Source organism: Empidonax traillii, unplaced genomic scaffold, assembly GCF_003031625.1.
Source record: "Empidonax traillii isolate 1590-97213 ecotype Southwest subspecies unplaced genomic scaffold, ASM303162v1 scaffold114:size1751661, whole genome shotgun sequence".
Lineage (NCBI taxonomy): Eukaryota > Metazoa > Chordata > Aves > Passeriformes > Tyrannidae > Empidonax > Empidonax traillii.
The window spans coordinates 481774-500938 of record NW_020955307.1 but is presented as its reverse complement, the minus strand read 5'-3'; the positions used below and the strand labels follow the sequence as shown (position 1 = coordinate 500938).

Below are 19165 nucleotides of genomic sequence, written 5' to 3'. Positions count from 1 at the left end.
CCAAAATACTGAAAGCAGCGGTGCCTGACCCTAAGAGAGAAGCACCACCTCAGGTGAGATGCAGCCCAGTAATGGTCTAGCTCTTCCCAAATCAAAATACTGCTAGTTTTTCCCTGAAACTTGCATCCTGTGAGCCTCGCCTGCCAGGGAGGAAGGTGCTGCTTTCTGTGTTACGTTGACTGACATCCTTAACACTCTGCTTTTCCTTCAGAAAATTATTAAATACCTCTTTTTTCTAACCCAACCTGGATGGAAGAGGAAGAAGACTCCCATCCTTTAATCCCCCATGGGTTAGAGTGCTCTTGCAGGATTTGGAATACTTGCTGCTTTCTTGAGAAGCCCCAAAGAAAATGGTACTACTCCTTAGGAAAATGCCTTGGTAGCCAGTACTTCCACTGTTAGCAGATGGGCTGCTTGGCGTATGAGGGGCACTGGATCTGGTTTTTCAGTTCTCACTTTTAACATCCTTCCTGTTTTCATGAATGCTAAGCACTCAGAATGTGAGTGAGAGGGATAAAATTACTCTTCAGACTAATGATTGCTGCACTTATTCAAGAGGAAGATCTGCATGTTTGCATATTTCATATAAAACTCTAGCTTGGATAATTTTTTCCCCATTTTATCCTATAATGTAAAAATAAATTCAGTTATTGGATCACAATCTAGAACTCTATGCTTCCTGAATTCCATGGTGTTCTACTGCTCTTAAAAAACTACTGAATTACTCCCTTTCTTAACATTCTCTTTCTCTGCTGTAGGCCTGTTACATACTGCTCAGGACAAACTCTGGGATTTCTTTTTGGCATCCTAGAAGGAACAGGCATTCAGATGTTAACAGCTGAATCTTGGAGATCGCTGTCGCCATTTTAGGATATTACTAAATGCAGGCTTTCTGCCCTGTCTTTATTGGAAGCTTCAATACCTGGTTCTAATAGGAAATGCAGTCCCTCTCTACAACTGCTATTCAGAGCCAAAAACATGACTGCCGGGGATTTGGCTTAGGGATAAACTGATATACCTGGCTTGGGTAAGGAAAGCCATACCTAGCACACAGGCTTAGTTACAAGCCAGATACTGACATGGAGGTTGCTGAAAGTGTATTCAAAGAATGCAGAGTGAGTAGAGATAACCAAACTCACTGTGATAATCTGCAAGGACCGAGGAGCTGTGCTGCAGGAACACTGTCGAACAGTAGCTGCCTTCAGAAGTGCAGGGTGGCCAGCAGGGATGGTCATTTGTAAAAGTACTGGAGCCATAAGGTTGTCAGGCTGAAAAATTGTCTCAGGCCGAAAAAGAAATTAAAGCATGTCATGTCCCTGATCTCTGACAATTAAGAAGAGACCAGTGCACCAGCAGGTGTGGTGAACACCACATTTTGCTTACTGTGTGATCTTCAGCCTTGCTTATAATATGCCCAAAAAGAAGAAATAACCTTTTACAGCATTGTACTGTTGGTTATAAACAGACCCTGAAACATGACTTTCCTATGACTAGAAATCGAATTCATATAGAAAAGCCAAACCAACCAACGAACCAAAATTATATTAATATGAAGGTTTATATTTTATATAAAAAATAATAGCTTATAACTCAGTTGAATCCCAGTCTTGTTTTCTGACTGTATGGGAAGGTGGCGTTTAAACCAAAGGCTTTGGAGTCAAAGTTTTGTAAAAGGCAATCCCAGAAATGCCTTCTTAAGCTAGTTTATATCCTGTGAAAACACTTTAAATGAAACAAACACATTTTGGTAGGATGTCTAATCCCAATAATGTAGTGCCCATGTTGAAATTCATACTTACTTAGTTCTATAATGCACTGAGGTTTGTGGGTCTCTTGTCACTGTGTATGTATACACTGCTTCTCTTCCCACTCATGAATATGTAACTGCAGCGTATATTTGCATAAAAAATATGTTTTCTTAACATTTATGTATTTATATAATCTTTTAATCAGTATAACAGTGGACTCCGCAGAACTCCACCTTTGAAGAATAATAGGAATTGTGGAGCCAGATTTTCTAGATAAATGTGTGTAAATTTGATTTAATATTTATTAATGTATGGAAAAGATATATAAAAATAAAAGGAACAGAACACTCAATTTTAAATAAACTTATTAAATTTTACCTCTATTTAATAACCAAAAACTGTTTTACTAGAATAGGTAAGGACATTTATTTTTGTGTGAGTCTACAGATTCTTTGCCAACATTAACAACTGTGAGCTTAGCTTGATAATAACCAGGCAAAGATTATAAAATCAGTTGTTCCAGCTGCCTGGCCTGTGTACAATCAGGCTTTCATGAAAAATCTGGGGACTGGTTTGACAGAACCAGAAAGCAGCTGTTCTCAACAGCACACTTCCGCTCAGAAACTACAGCCGAGTGAGAATTAATGCTTCTTTTCACATTAGTGCGCTCTTTCAGTGGTCCTCGTGGCAGCTGTTGCTGTGCTTCCCCTAAACACTCAAACTGGAGTTGTACTAGGACTGCACACAACAACTGGCAAAACATTTAGTAGGCACAAGTCCTGAAATTTCAGGGAACTGGTCTAGGTAAATCATATGTTGTTTTTATGATCCTTGTCCTTTCAATATCATACTTCCTGGAGCAGGAAGATAATAATTTGGTCCTACATCGCAGCTGTCTATCTCAGAAGAAGCTGGCTATCTGATACTTAGAGAAACTGGCCTCTGTGGAAACTGAAATAAACTTCTGGGGTTTCTTCCTTTTACTGTGCAATAGTAGGTTAATGACTGGAGATATATTTGCAGCTTTACCACTTCGCTAATAATTACTTTGAGAAAGTAATTTTATACATGGTACTACAATTTCTCCACGTGTGGCATAGGGATAATTAAACTTATCTTCTTCATGGAACGTCATCAGGTCTGTGTAGGAAGCTGGAAGCTGAAATTATTTTAAGGATATTGGGAAGACATTGAGAAACATAGCTTATATGGTTTTAAGATCAGCTCTCAGGTTTTTTCTGTCTAGTTTTAACTGGCGTGTGGCACTTGTGTCAGCCACTGGGACTACAGCCCACATAGCCTTTAAACAGATATACTGTTCATATAAACAGGCATGGGAATCCAACAGTCTTACCCTGTCATTTTGCACTTGCTTTTCAGGAAGCACGACAGAGCAAAGTTTTTCTGTCTTTTCCAGAGGTGTTTGGGGGAGTGCTGAATCCTGCACTACTTGAACTGACTTCTTCAGAGCATTTACTATCAAGAGAGCTCTATAAACCCGAGCTCCTAATTAAAATAAAACTTCTACACCCTCCAAAAGTAAAAGTCAGCCTTAATTACTAAATTCAACCTCCGACTATTTGTATTTGATGGTACTTTTAAATATGCCTTTATAACAAGGTCAGAGCATCCTGAAAAGAGATGCGTTGACCGATTTTTGGAACATCCGGGAGAACTGGAAGTGTTGTTGGAGCCCACTAGATGTCACTGCCACCACACAATAGACTACTGCACAAATGTTGCCATCACTGTCTTTGCAGGATACATACTTCTGTGTAAGGCAGCAAGTGTCTAAGAGCTGCTGGGAGAAATAAATTGTGGTCAGTATTGCACCAAGCAGTGCATAGATGGATGAGAAAGGAACAGTGTATTAACAGGGTCACAGCAAATCTGCAGCTTTTGCAATAGCAGGCTATTGCCAAAATTAACCAAGGAACAAAGAAAGGCATTGGAGTCTTGAATTTCTTACATGGAAATGAAAGGTTCAGTTATACCTTTAGAGCAGATGAAGTCATGAGCTGTGACAAACACTGAGCAGCGTTCTTGTGGTATCTAAAGAAGCTTCTCTTCACCATATCTCTTTCAGTAAGGTCTGTAATTATGTCATTGTGGAAGTATGTGTCGTATTTACTCTAAAAATTTTTCCACTCTGTGGATTATTCCACTATCATTAAAATGTGGTTTTGAGAACTGAAACTTGTAATTCATTCTTTGTTTGCCATATACAGACTGCAATGCTATTTATCATGCAAATTAGCCCTCACTGATGGATAGTTCTTGCTTTATTTTATAAGCAATTACCAAATTTTTAGAAAATCGCAACAGTTTATTCTTTTCTTTTAAAAATAAGTCAATCTTATAGCAAGTTCTGTCTATATCTATCTATAAGATACCAAAGCTGTAGCCCATATTGCAGTGCCAAAGCAAAGGTGTGTTGGAGATGGTGAATTCTCAGTTCAAGGCTCTGGGTCCTACAGAGAATAAAGCATTAGGCCTCTTGCACATGTAAAGACAATATCTTCCTTGGAATTCAGGTACAACCAGGCACTCACTGTAGAATGGATGATGGGGTGATTTCGTGTCTACTGGTAGTAAAAAATTTACCTTTTGATTTTTTTTATTACTGCGCACACATGACTAGATAACGTTCTCCAAAGAGTGTATAAAGTGAATAACTGCTCTCTGAAATTCCATTGCCAGCAATAGAAGAAAATTCACACACACTGGCACATTTAAACATGATGCCAAAAAATATGTTTTATTTTGATTTTGATTATTTCTCTTAAGTTTTTTCTTAATATAAGTTGCTAATGCTGATATTTACTTAGCACATTAAAAAGTAACATTTCTCTCAGTATGATTTTTTTCTAAACAAAACTTGCAAATTATAATCACGTATGGTCGTATGTGTCTATGTATGTCTATATGCATCTACATATGCATCTACATATGCATCTGTACAAGTGATCATATTTATATTACATGATCATATCTGAAAGTGATCTTTTCATACATCTATTGCAGTGTCTCAGATATGCACTGAAGTGCCACCTCAAGTGTCAATAGTGCTTTCCCCTGAGATGTGATGCAAGAGTAACTGGTTCATTTTTCAGCAGAATGTGGTTATTTAAAAATATGTGGCTTTTTTATATTTGCCAATGTATGCTCAAAACAGCTTCACATGCAGTGAGGTTACATGAATGATTGGTGTTTAGCCTCACAAAAAAATTGTACAAATTCATAGAAACACCGAGAAAGAAATGAACTAGAGGATCCAAAGCTCCCCAGAGGTCTCCACGTTTCTTGCCCAGCTGGGTCTTAGAGTAACCTCCTGGGTGCACACGGACACCGTCACCAGCCGATGACGGCACAGCCGCTTCCCGAGGCACCTGTGGATGCCAACCGCACCACCGCGTTCTCTCGGGGAAGGGGCGATGCCGCCTCCCCAGGCCCGCTGAGGTCGCCGTCCCTAAGCGGGAGCAGAGGGTGTTTCTCGGGGAGCGTCGGGCAAGGCCAGCTCGGGGAGGGCCCCGCCCGAGAGGGGCTGGCACTGCAACGGCAACGGCAGCGGCAGCGGCAGCGGCTGCGGCGCGTTACTGCGGCAACGGCTCCCGGCGGGCGGCCGCGGTGAGGGGCGGCCCTGAGGGGCAGCCGTGAGGGGCGGCCGCGGTGAGGGGCGGCGGGCGCAGGTGGGGACGCCGGGGACGCAGAGTGACCCGCGGGACGGGCGCTGAGGGGGCACTGCCCCACAGGAGGGGCGCTGAGGGGGCACTGCCCCACAGGAGCCGTGCTGAGGGGCACTGTCCCGCGGGGGAGGTGCTGAGGGGGCACTGCTCAGAGGGAGGGGTGCTGAGGCGGGGGTAACCCGCGGGAAGGCTGTGAAAGGGCCCTATCCTGCAGGAGGAATGCTGAAGGGGGGGTCACCCTGGGACACTCCAGGAGCGGGAGCCGCAGGCTGTGGGTACAGGGGCATTTGGCGGGGAGAGAGAGCCCCAGGCTGGGCTCGGGGCTCGGGCTGGCGTTGGGTGTCCTGTGCCCCTGTGCCTCACCGTCTGTGCCGGGATCCGTGGAAGTGGAAAATCACAGCTGCGAGTTTTACTACCTCCCTTCGTGTGTTCAGTTTTCTGCCATGGAGGGATTTGATTTCTGTGTACCAAGCCTGTGAATTCAGTACTGCCTAAGCGATTGCAAATCATGAATATGTGTGCAAGATTTTAGTTGCATTTAGCTGTGTTACATCTCTAATGTGTATGGGGTTTACTTGGTCTGGTACAGTGGTACCGCTGCAGTGGGAACAACCTAGGATGCAAATAGTGTTTTAGTTTCTGATTCACAGAACATCAATATATGTTAACATATACTGTCTTATTATACAGCATTAAAACAAAATGTCATCATCATCACAATCATCCTCGTCTTTACCTGTACATGACTGTATTGCTCCTTTAGTGGACTTTGATCCTCAGGAAAAGTTTATTCTTCCTCATGCTACCGAGGCAAGTTCATTCTGTTCCTGTTAGGCTTGATATTTTAAATTCTTTAAATACTTTGTTAATAATATTCAAAGTATACTTTCTAGCTTTAGATAGAAAGTAGGTGATATTTCAAAAAATGGGTGGCAATGCTGGACACAGCAACAGTATACTGAAACTATGTAAAAAAATCTTATTTGTCTTTTCTGCTTACACAGGTGGGCTATAATAAATGAAGCATGATGTTTAATCTTCCAAGATGCTGTTTTCACAGGAAGTAAATAAATTCAAGAACTTAGTTTTGTTTATATATCCAAGAAAAAGCTACAGAGAGTTGCACTGTGTTACACAAGTTGAGGTCTGCTGGGAAATGTAAGCCTGTAATAAAACAAGAAACGCACACACATATATACAAAATAAAAAACCTTAGATGCTTGGAGTGTACTTGTTTGCCTGAAGACAACAGATGGAAGCAGAGCGGTCTGCATTCTGATTCTCTGAGAAGTGATCATTTTAGTTGGGAACCCCCCAAATTCTGTTATTCATTTTCTCAACTATGTGAAGGAGAATATGGAGGTAAGAATATAGACCCTTACTCTGACAAATTCTTTTGATGGAGATGCACCTGGCACAGGCTGAACACAGGATAAATGGTGGAAGGGGAAGACAGTGTAATCCACTGATAATGAGTAGTCAGTGGAGCACTGAGTACACAGATAACTTTGTGCTTGGTGAGAGCATCAGTTGTGCTGGAGTGTGAGGGGAGAGGCGGGAGAGAGGTGTTTGGAGAAGGACTGAGGGTCCTTGATAAGGAAGGGGGGTAGCGGGATGCATTTAGGTAGTAGGCCTGATACATGGCTCTGGACTTGCCACAACACGAGCACCATAATTTTCCTGAGTGGTCCTGCCTGGTGAGGAGCTTTGCCAAACTGGGAAAAGAGGAAAGACATTGCCACCTCCAAACGGGAAGAAGTCTGCTGTGAAAAATAACATTGGTGTCTGAGCAGGTCTTGGCCTTCACCTTTGCTGGAGGTAAACTGTTTGCCTTTGCCTTGTAGATGAGGTGTGTTCTGTGAGCAAAGAGTTTGAGGGTACATCCTGTGATATCACAGGGCTTTACCCTTCTTGGAAGTCCTAAATGATTCTTTGAACTTTAAAATTTCTCCTGAAAGATCTCCTGAAGAGCTGACTTATTTTATGTTGATATGCTTGAATTAGCAAGATTAGTGACCTAACTGTGAATGAAACTAAATGCTACATAATAATGAATGCCATTTCAGGGAAAACCATATGTACCACCAGGAGAAACAGGAAAGCTCTGTTCACTGATTCAGCCATATAAAAGGTTATCACAGAACTACAAAAGCCTTGCAAGATGAAAAATACTTTACTGATTAAAGCAAAGAATCTGACAGTCTAGAACACCACCTAGGAAAATATATAAGGCATAAACATAGAATCAATGCAAATGTATGTTTCTTACACAAGTGTGAAAGAAGCATTTAGTCTTGTCATTTTCTTTAATAGATGTATTGGGAAGATTATTTTTTTGTTTGTTTGTTTTTTTGTCATGTCCTGGGCACTAAAAAGTTCCTAAATATTTCTAAGGAATTTGGCAAACTATGTATGTTAAAACAGGAGGTGGATCATATTGAATTCCTGTATAACAGTGGAGTCACACAGAACTCAGTGGAGTGAAGAATGTGGATTTCTTTCAAAATTAAATGTGATTTGTCATTGCTGATTTTCTTAGCTCTCAGAAGCTAATGGAGATGGATGCTTATTCTGAACATCATTTTTAATTTTGAAGATAATATTCTTGGTTTTCAGGTTTTCATAAACAGTACTAGTTTTCTTACAGCATGAGGCTTTTTGTTGATCATTCAATAAAAAACCAGAAAGTTGGTAAAGAACAAACTGTGGGGAAGACACACTCCTAAGAATGGAAAGATGGTACGAGTAATTTAGGTTTCTGGTCACTTCTCAATTCTGTGAAGTCTTCTAAGTACTTCCATTTTTGCTGATAAATTACCGTGAGGTCACAAAACACCATTCCTGTTTATATATTTTTTTTTTTGCTCATAGCAAATCTGACTCACTTTAGTCAGGAAAGGTTAGGACTGCTACTCAATACAATATTTATAAGTTTGCAGTGCATGCAGAGGTTGAAATCTGGATGCAGAACTGAGGTCCGTGAACTGACTTTACATATAGGCATGGGACTGAGATTACAGAAAATTATGAGAAATTAAATGCAGGATAGGATAAAATGAAGGAGTTGTAGTAAAACTTTTGATTCTGATGTTTCTAACTTGAGTCAGTTTGTATCTTCCAATTAGTGAAATTGAAATGGAATTTACAATCTGAAAGTCACAAAAGTCTGTTTCTTTTAAATAGGAAATTACACACACACACACACACACACACACACACACACACACACACATAGACAGTTGGACAATTTAAACTGACAAGTTTAGTCGACAATATCACAATATCTTTTGAATTTCTAGTAAGAGCTAATGTAGATTGATTTTTGTGATCTTCCATCCTATCTATGCTTTCTGGTTCAATCTTCAAATTCTCCTATCTAACTGAGGTTCCTGAAAGGCTTTAGTACTTACAATTAGTCTTTGAACCACTGCAAATTCTACAAATACTTTTACCATTTGACTGTGTGCTTAAATAACACTTATTTATGACATTTAGAGTCCTTTTGGCTAAAATTGAGAAAGAAGTAGATGTATGGAATAAACCTAGTTTGTTTCCTTCAGCTACAAAGTTCTATGCAAAAAATAAATTAAATCTTTCAGGTTTAAACCACCAAGTAAGCAGCTTGTTAGTATTCGAGCTTTTATATTCATATGTACCAGATTTGAAAAAGTAGCAAATGACATGTAACCATTTCAAACCATTGAAAAAATGCTAAATTAGTTATTATCAGAGGTAATTTTTAATGTTTCCTGTGTTACAGTTAAACAGTGAAATCACTGGCACTTTGATACAGAAGCTAAGTGAAAATGAAACTCAAAATACAGTAAGTAAATTAAAATTTTATTTTTTTATTCTATCCTGTACATCTGAAATTGGCTACATAACAGGGTCATACTATTTCAGTAACAGTGGCAAAGTGGGAATATTTGTGGTTTATCATCACAAAATGGAATCTTAGTCTTACAGCTGAAATGTTCATCAGTGTGCTTTATTGCTGCATTATTATGTACAGACATTAAAATACCTTCTTTGTTACTTTTTTTCCCATGAAGAATCTCAGGAAAAAAATACTTGAAAGGGAGAAACAGATTAAAGAACTTTCATCCATGCTTCAGTGTGAAAAAGTGAGTGATCAGTTCTGTTGGAATTAATGTTTTCTTCCAATGTACTAGATTATTAATTAAAAATTTAAATTTTGGGAAAAGTAGTTATTTCAAAGATCTATGAAAAAAGTAAAATCCTGAAAGACGTTTCCTACAGAAATATCATAAGACCATCAAGGCCGTATCCAATCCTACTAAGGATACAGGTTATCCTTAACACTAATGTCCCAAGGTCCAGGGAAGGGCACACATCCAGACTAGTTAGTGGCTTTTGACCTCTCATATACTGATTTGCAATCATTCTGTAAAAAAGCACTTATAGGAAATATGATGGGGTAAACTAAACAGATGTTATTCACAGTTAGGCACAGCCTTGTCTTATCTTGAAGTGTAGGAGCATATTTTCATAGAAACATTTTTTTACCTTAAAATATAAATGTTGAACAGAAAAGCCTATAAAGATTCTGAAGACAACAATGCTAACAGACCTCAGTGCTGGTGGGAGATCTACCTAATGTTGAACAATTTAGGGTACCCAGCATCTGAAGGGATAAGTGATTTTCTATGCTCCTTCTTATGTTATCTTCAATAAATGGTATTTTCATCAATACTTGATTGAGTCTGAGTCTGCCTTACTTACTGGTATCTGTAATGAACACTTGCAAGGGTACATTCAATGCTTTTTTTGGTTTATACTGATAATATGACAATTTTCTACCTGATTACTTCTTGTTTAGAATGAGCCAAAGGAATCAAGTTGGAAGAAATTTCATAGAATCATCTGACCCGAGTTCTGATGGCATAAATTGCCTCTTCCGTTGTAGTATATGTATTTCCCCAAAATTACAGTTTGAATTAAATGTATCAATACTTTTAACAGCAGATGATGGTCTTTGGAATTTAATGAAGATGAGTTCAGGTCTAATTAGTCAGAGTCCAGTTAATCAGTGTAGCTTAATTTTAGTCATCCTGCTAGCTAGATTTCTGTGTTCATGCTTCCAGGCCTTATTCATAGTACTTAAAGTCAGATTAAATATGAGGCATCAATTATACATACAGTGTTTCAAGTTTGCGATTTCTGATTAATACTACTAGTAGCAAGCTACTGCTTGTAAATATACTTGTAGAGCATGTTTTATCTTTTCCAGCTTTTGAGGACATTCAAATGTCAGTTAGAAAATATGGCAAAGTAGAAGCAATATAGAGAGCATCATACAGCATATCTCCATAGACCAATAGATTTGTGTTTATTTCTCTTTCTTAGGTCAATACACAGAAAGGAAACCACTTGTCAAGATCAATAAAGGAAGTACAAGCTCATCTGCAGTGTCAGATTCAAAGAAAAGAAGTGAAAAATGATGAATTAAAAGTAAAAATACAGGTCAGAAGATTTTTACTTGCGTTCCAGTTTACTGGGAAAAAAAGCAAAACTGTTTCAGATTTGAAATCAAATTCTTGGTAAAAGAAAAATCCCAAACAGTAAAAATCATACATATTTGTATTTTGCACAGTCTGCCTGACCACACTATCTTAATTGCAAGGTTGTTTTAGTTTTTTTTTAATTATTTTCTCAACTTGTGCACATAAGCAGCTCTGGTAAAGCAAAGTTTAACAAATATAGAAGTGTTTGCACTCACTTAACTGTGCTATCTAGAACACAGGTATTGATCCTGAGACAGTCTCAGTATAGTCAAGAGAAAGAGGCAAATTCTGTTACTGTTCTAATATAGGGGTGATGAACACACCCTGTTTCTCCTTGTCTATAAAGGAATCAATAAATCTCTTAGTACTGACTAAGAGTGAAACTCTTAAGACTAATGCCTAATCTCTCTTTGCTTAAAGTAGGTTAAATATTTCAATTTTCTATTCTAGAAAACAAGAGTTAAATTTGGGTATTTAAATCATTTGCTGGCTTTAGAAAAAGACAAGGAAGAGGTCATATATGAGAGGCTAGAGCTATATGTGGCCTCAGATTTCAGTATTTGAAACCTGTCAAGAACATAGGCATGAATGAGAAAACATTGTCTAAAAATAATGTATTCCTAATTTCCAAACTTTTTTGCTACCATATATCCCCTATTAATTGTATCATTTGAAGTTATTAAGCAAACTATATCAACTCAAGCCACATATGTGTATTTCTGCATAAATACCTAATTTTCTTCTAAAAAAAAAAAAAACTGCTTTCTTGTTCCACCTAATACAATTATAGAATTCCAACAATATTTAATTTAAAGTAAATGTATATACAACTGAATTTTCATTCAAACATTATTTAAAGATTTTATTTGCTTTCAGAAACTGCTGAAGTCAGTGGCTAGCTTTAATCCTGGTGATGATTTTATTTATATCTAGGCAAAGCTTGCAAAAGCTTAGCATTACCCTTTTGAAATAAGTTCTCAATTTAAATTTACCAGTCACTGACTAATGCCCAAAGCACTTATTCTTGGGGTGATTGTGACCCCCTGTGGTCGTAACAGGGGATAACATTTGTTTACTTACACCAACAGTTAAAGAAATCCGTACATAGACTCAGATTTTCTATTTGCTGCATTTATTGAGGGTGTTCATCTGGCACCCCATCAAATCCATCTTTGTTTATTAAACGTTCTGTAAGTATTTAGATAGAAAAACTACTTCCTGCATGTTTGAGGGAGTTTTTATAATTTTATATTTGAAGTAGTACTTCTACTGTTTGGTGAATGCCAGTACCTGAGACCATCTTTTACTTGGAAACCCACATACATTTTGCATTGATCGTGTAAAAGTTTCAAGGCCATTAGCAGGACCTATGCTGAGAGATATCCTCTTGTGCATAATATGCATATTTTATTGCAACTGGCAAAGTGTATCTTGAATAAGGCTGGCACATTAATGTAGTATCTAAGTAGTAGGTCTTTATTCTTATAGAAGATAATTTAGTGTCAGACCTAGACTACAATGAAGGAAAAAATGCAGTATCATTTTTACAATTAAGATATTTATCACTGATTTGAGAAATTTATTTACACTGGTGGAAGAATAATAAGTGATATGAATGGGATTTACACTTGTCTTTATTAAAGTAGCTTGGTCATTTTCATGTGGATCTGAGATTTTCCTTGAAGTAGCATCTGGTATTGCTTTTATTGTACATCACCATGTAGTGTTCTAATGTCCAGTGTTTTTTTCCATTCATATTTACATGATATGTAGATGAAAAATACAAAAGCCACAAAGTTAGAGAGGCCACCTTCCTGCAATGAATGGGACCATTATATTGCTTTCATCAGTGATATAAAAACTTAATTAGTCAGAAATAATAACAGCAATAGAGAAGATAGTATGATGGCAGTTGTAGAACCTAGCTCTCATCTTGACTGCTTTGTACATGTTTGATAATTAAATGTATTAAAATACATTTAATGTGAATGTATTTTATGTTCTGAGTGCTCCAAAATCAAGCACTCAGGAAATGATATTTAGAAGTTACCCTTAAAATGTGTAATTTACCACTGTGGTTAAGCTTTAAGATAGCCTCTTTTAATTATTTTTAAACAACTGTCTGCTGTAGGCAAGGCAGTGCTAAATCTATTCTTTTTACATTTTCTGCTTCACTAAGAAATCATTTCTTCACTAAGCAAATCTGTTTTAGTGATAGAGTGGGGCCATTTTGTGCATGGAAAAAAATGCAGTCTTGTAAGAAGGTGGTATATTGTCATCTAATCAGAACATATCATAATACATATATTCAAGAAAAGACTCCAGCGTATCCTACCTTCTTGACTTAAAAAAAACCAAATCCAAGACATTAGCTTTCATATTAAAATTTCCTGTACAGTCATATAGCCTATCTGCAGACCTGTAATGTGTATGTCCCTATAGACTCAGAGCACATGCACTGGTAGCATCATAAAGGTGATATTCTTTACAGATCTCAGTCTCTAGGGATGATGAAACCATGTTACTTTCCCCCTCATAAATGGGTTTAACATCCATGTCACGCCTTCTGCAATGAAATTCTGCTTTAATTTCCAAGAGACACAACAATGTTTAGATTGCCATCTTTCCCCTTACTCGTGCCTGCTTCTGCACCTTCTCAGCCTCTTCTCCAGACCTTTGCAATGAGTTTCCCAATATATATTTTCTCTTGTCTACTGCTGTATGTATCTCAGCTAGCTACTTGTATCAACCACCCCATTTGAGATACAAAGATATTACGGAAACAGATTATATATGTAACTGCTATTCCTGGTTATATCACAAAAATGTCTGTGGGGTTTAGAATTTGAAGAGTTGATGCCTAATTCTGTTGCAGACTCTAGAAAAGAAAATAGCAGAGTGGAAACATCAAGCTGGTGAATACAAGCGCCAGAAGTCAGCCTTAAAGGAAACAAGTGAACAAAACAAGATTGCTCTGAAAAAAGCAATGAGATCTCAGAAACAAAGAGCTCAATTCTTTGAAGAAGCTGCAAAAAATTTAACCTCCAAAATAAGAGAACATGTGAGTCACTCTGCTGTGAGCAACATTGTCCTGTACTGTTTTAAATTGAACAGTTGGAAGACTTTCATCTGTGGAAAACAGAAGTTGTTTGGTCATGCTGTCCTTGTATCTCTTTAATTTTGTTGCTCATTGGTTAAGGAAAGTGTTGCTGTAAGTGACATGCAAACAGTTATTATTCCCTGCCTTTGTTTTGTTAAAATTTATGACTGCCTTAAGTCATGAAGTTATATACTTCAAACTGTAGTAAGAGGAGTCTCATCAGCTTTTGGTTAAACCTCTCCTGATCTTCCTGTTAGTCATTTATGGATAAGCACCAACTAACTCAGAGAATACAAGCAGTTTTATTTATTTTCGAGACAAGACAAAATTTAGATTGCTGCGTACAAGTGAGATCCAGTAAAGGTGTCTTATATTAAATAGCTCTTGTGTTCAGAAAAATTTGTAGAATTAAATGGCATTCTTCAATGGCATTCTTTTGTTACATAATTTATAACTTCTACATTCTCTAGGAAGCCAAACTGTGTGAGATATGGTCCAGCGCTGATGTCTGGAAAAACCAACATGATAGAATGATTGAAGAAAAGACAATGTTAGAAGTTCAAACAGAAGATCTCAAGAAGTAAGTTGGACTGTTGATCTATTTTCTTTTTGTTTCTGTGATCACACAGTGTTGATATCTATTAGTGCAGTACTCAGTATTGACAATGTAAATGAATTTATCAATATTCTAAAATTCTGAGAAGGATTTAGAAATTGGAAATAAGAACAAATTTAAGATTTTTAGCCCTCTCTCTGCAGCATTTCCCTTCTTTTAAAGCTTTATGTTATTTACTGGTAAAGGGGAATATTCCTGCATACTTCTGATTAGCTTGAACTTGCTAGTAGCTACTATACTGCCTCTGCATAACCACTGATTTAATAACTGATTCAACAGCTTGAGTGTTAACCCTTTATACCACAGTATAGAAGAATGTTCTTTTGGTTCTAGTTTCTACTTCACATTGATGATGACAAAATTATTTCAATTCCACTAATGTCTCACCTCACCAAAGGATAGAGAAGGTTTCCTCTCAGGTGCCCATTTGAACAGTTTATTCATGTAAGGAAAAGCAGCACAAAGTTATTAAACCTTATTCAAACTACGCAGTCAAATCTTAATGTACTCATATGAAGGATACACAATTTTCTTCAGAGAGTGACAAATCTTTTTTTTTACCTTTTCTGTTGGTAGAAATATGGACTATAATTCAAACCAGCCAAAGGAACTGGTGCCTTTATTCTAGGTCTCAGACAATGTTTATTTTACAAAGAACTTGATCCATGCTCAAATATTTAACAGGAGGGCAGGTACATGACATCAGTCCAGAAATCTGTCTAGCCCACTGTTGGTCCAGTGTGGAAGACAGCATCTATGAAAGAACAAAAAAGGGAAGCATTTATGATACTTCCCTCAAATACTCATTCTGCTTCCAGCTGTTTTTTTGCTGGTTTTATTTCAGCTGAAAATTTAAGTCTGTGCCTGAAATGTACCATTCAAACAAGACTTGTTCTACTAAGTAGTGTATGACTGACAGCAAAACAAATTTTGTTAACTTTATTAACATGAAAAGCAAAGAGTGAGGCTGTAAGACCCCAGCCATGTAACAACAAGCTCAAACAGGAGTTTTACTTTTTAAAATATTCATAAGTCTCCAAAGAACACCCACTACACATTTGCAGAACCTTCAGTTCTTTAACACCTTGAAATAGCACAAAGAGAAAATATTGCACACATTTTTTCAGGAGACACTTTTACTGATAAATATGGGTGAAAACACAGATCTTGGCAAAAGTTTAAAAGGGGTAACATACGACCAAAACAGAACATTCTAGCAAAGCTATGGCATAGCACGTACAACCTAGCAAAATCCAACCCACTGGTTTTAAGTTACCCAAAATACTAACAAAGCAGTAAAGAAAGAAAGAAAGACAGAGAGAGAAAAGAGATTAGGAGAAAAATTGCTACTGCCAGACAGTCCTATGGAAGTCCAGCTTCTCATGGTGGAGGTCAGTCCTAGGAGACAGAAATGGCCATGTACTGCTGTATTTATGTGTTCTGGCCTCTGTGGCCACCCCCTCCCAGATGGGACCTCCAGATCACTGGCCACTCTGGGGCTCCAGGCTGGAGTGAGGGGTGGTGTAGCCAGTCAGAGGCTGGGGTAGGGATTCCAGAGGGCATGGTGTGGGTGTGCTCCCAGACTGTCCTTTGGATTGACAGCCCCTCTGGAACTTCCCCATGAGGCAGGGTGTTCTAGGTAATTAATTCATTTGTAATTGAACTAGGACGATTTCCTTGAGTAGAAACTGTCCTCCTTTAGGGAGCTTCTTATTTCAGTAGATAGTCCTTTCTTTGGATACTTAAATGCATTCTCCCTTACATATTTATATTTTTTAATATATATGTTATATATATATATGTTATATATATATAATATATTTAATAAGAGCAATGAAGGAGAATGTGTTATGGTTCCAGTTGATTTTCATAGTGAGAGCTTTGGAAACACTGTATATTATACAGAAGTTCTTGCCTGTCTAACAAGTCAGATCACAAGCCTGTTGGAAGAATTGGAAAGAAGGAAGGAATGGAGAAGACACTCAGAGGAGGAAATTCTTGCAAAGCTAAATTATGGTAACTCTGAAAATGAAAAGATTTACTATGAAAATGAAAAATTAAAGGTGAGACCATTATAACTCATTGTTGAATTGCTCTACATTTCTGATACATAATGAACCATGTTGATTCCCTTCCCTATGATAGTCGATATTGCTCTACATTTCTGATGCATAATGAACCTTGTTAATTCTTCTGTTTTGAGATCACAAACCTGTAGAATAAATTTTGCCCTTCATTTTTTATTGTAAGTGTAAATGAGACATTGAAAATATTTCAGTGGTAATCTGTGGCAAAGCTAGGAACAGGGTTGTCTGATGATCCATCTGCATAACCAGGATGCTATGTATTTTACTTTCAGTAGCTACACAATTGCTTAATTGAAAATTGTACTTTTATGTTTGTAAAAATTTCTTTCAAACTGAAGAACTGAGTTTACCTTAATTATTAATTTCAACTTCTAAAGAGTTTACATGTTTTGCATTGAATTTGTCCTCCAAGGTAAATGTTCTTAGCTGACAAATAACTGTGGACTATCATTTTTGTTTGACAGGTTAAATAACAGTGTCACTCTTTCTAATGCCTGCAGGTCACTTGCTAGTAAAATCATATTTTAGAATGTGTTATTTTAATAACACCATTGAAATTTTTATATTTTCTATGTTTTAATCAAGGCTTCCATTGCTACATTAGAGAAAAGTACTGTTTCAGTTGAACATGAGCTGCTACATCTGCAGGAAAAGGCAAAGCTGCAGGAAAATCTCGTTGAACAGCATAAAAATGAGGTGTTCTGAAATCTTTCAAGTTGTTTTAAATCTTCAAATATATTTTTTTAAATTTGTTAGCAGTTTCGACGAAATTATAAAGATTTTGTATGTAATAGACCAGATTTGTTGTCATGGTGATTGTAATATTGTTGTAACATTGAGTATGACAGAAGAGAGTGCTATTAAAAAGCACATCAAAGAGTAGTCTCCACACTGTCACTAGTATACATAATCCTTACTGAACTGTGTGAAGCCCAGTTAAAGCTCATTTAAACAAACAGAGCTGATTGCATACTGCTTAGAGAAGATCTGCTTCCTAAAAGCAGGTTAGCAACCCAGTAAACTGTGTATTTAAAAAGTTAAGTTTGAATCTGATGTCTTCATGGATATATCCAATGCTATTTTACCTCTACTGGGTCATTTTTTTTTTTTTTTGTATTTTTAAGAACAGTATACAAATATTCAATGAAGTTCAAGAAATTCAAGTTCATTCAAGAAATATACATTCTCATGTGAACCTTTTTATTTAAATAGGTAAATCCACATTGAAAATACCAGCAGAACTGATAAACAAAACTTAAAATGGGCTTTTTATCAATCAAATTTTTTTTTTGCATTTTGGTTTTATTCACAGAGGAATTTTAGGACATTGATTCAAATATGTATATATTTCAAATATATTTCTGCTATTGTATAGACATCACGTCACTAACATTCTTCACAATTTTTTTTTTTTGTTAAATAATTGTCAAGAGAAAAGACACGATACAAAATCTAAGTGCAGCCAGTGAACCTTGTGGACTGCATCATTATAATTAAAGTTGTTACCAGCTTTAAGATGGGAGTTCCATGTAACAGCCAGCCTTAAGCAGAGAGTGGAGTGAAATTCCCTTGCTCATAAGTGTAGTGACTCCAGGCAGAAGTGTCGATGATAGTTTTTATCTGGGTAGAGAAACCTGAGTCAGGCTGGCTGCTTCTATAGCTCATTTTCCATTGTTGATAACACAGCTGCTCTTTACCTGCTTACCCGTTTATACTTGCTGTGGTGAGTAGGATAAAGAAAATAAATAACTTCAACTAATAACAAATATTAAGATACTATTTAGAAACCAATGGTTTTCCGTCATGCTGAATACTAATGATTCTATCTTTTCTATATTTAAAAGAAGGACCTTGCAAATAAATATATGTGAAAAATATATGTTGTCCTAGGTACAAAAACTACAAATAGAAGTAGAAGAATTGAAATCCAGGTATGAAAGAGTCTTAAATGAAAACAAAAAAATAACAGAAAACAAATGCTCGGAAGTAGCTAAGGTAAGTTTTGCAGTAATAAAGCATGTTTCCAAACAATTCTGTAGGACACTGATCTTTCCCACATTATTGTGATGAACTTATTAGAAGTCACAAGGTACTGTCTCTTGTTTTTAAATGAGAGTTTTATTAACTCCTCTCTCGAACTGGTGTTTTTTTGGATACCACACAATTGCAAACAGGGGAGAAATGTTTCCTAGAGCAGTGACTAAATAGTTGGGCTGCTATTTCAGAATTCCAGGATTCTTTTATCGTTTTCAAAAATGTGATTTGTTGCTAGTGATTTTGAAACTAGACTTCTCAACGGAGCAGCTGTGAAAGCTCTGTATGGAAGCAAACATAAGGCTGCCTTTTCCTTTTTTTTTTTTTTTTTTTTTTTTTTTTTTTTTTTTTTTTTTTTTTTTTTTTTTT

General features: G+C 37.1%; 1 protein-coding gene across 1 annotated transcript in view; it reads left to right on the top strand.

The window, feature by feature from the left end:
- The first annotated feature begins 5463 nt into the window (after positions 1-5463).
- Positions 5464-19165, top strand: part of ODF2L (outer dense fiber of sperm tails 2 like) — a 19610-nt gene continuing 5908 nt past the window's right edge. The window contains exons 1-11 of the mRNA XM_027882884.1: positions 5464-5595; positions 5655-5705; positions 6125-6244; positions 9195-9257; positions 9487-9558; positions 10802-10918; positions 13835-14020; positions 14530-14639; positions 16603-16738; positions 17348-17458; positions 18653-18757. Coding sequence (XP_027738685.1) covers positions 6137-6244; positions 9195-9257; positions 9487-9558; positions 10802-10918; positions 13835-14020; positions 14530-14639; positions 16603-16738; positions 17348-17458; positions 18653-18757 — 1008 coding nt within the window. The 5' untranslated portion in view covers positions 5464-5595; positions 5655-5705; positions 6125-6136. The remainder of the gene's footprint in view (positions 5596-5654; positions 5706-6124; positions 6245-9194; positions 9258-9486; positions 9559-10801; positions 10919-13834; positions 14021-14529; positions 14640-16602; positions 16739-17347; positions 17459-18652; positions 18758-19165) is intronic.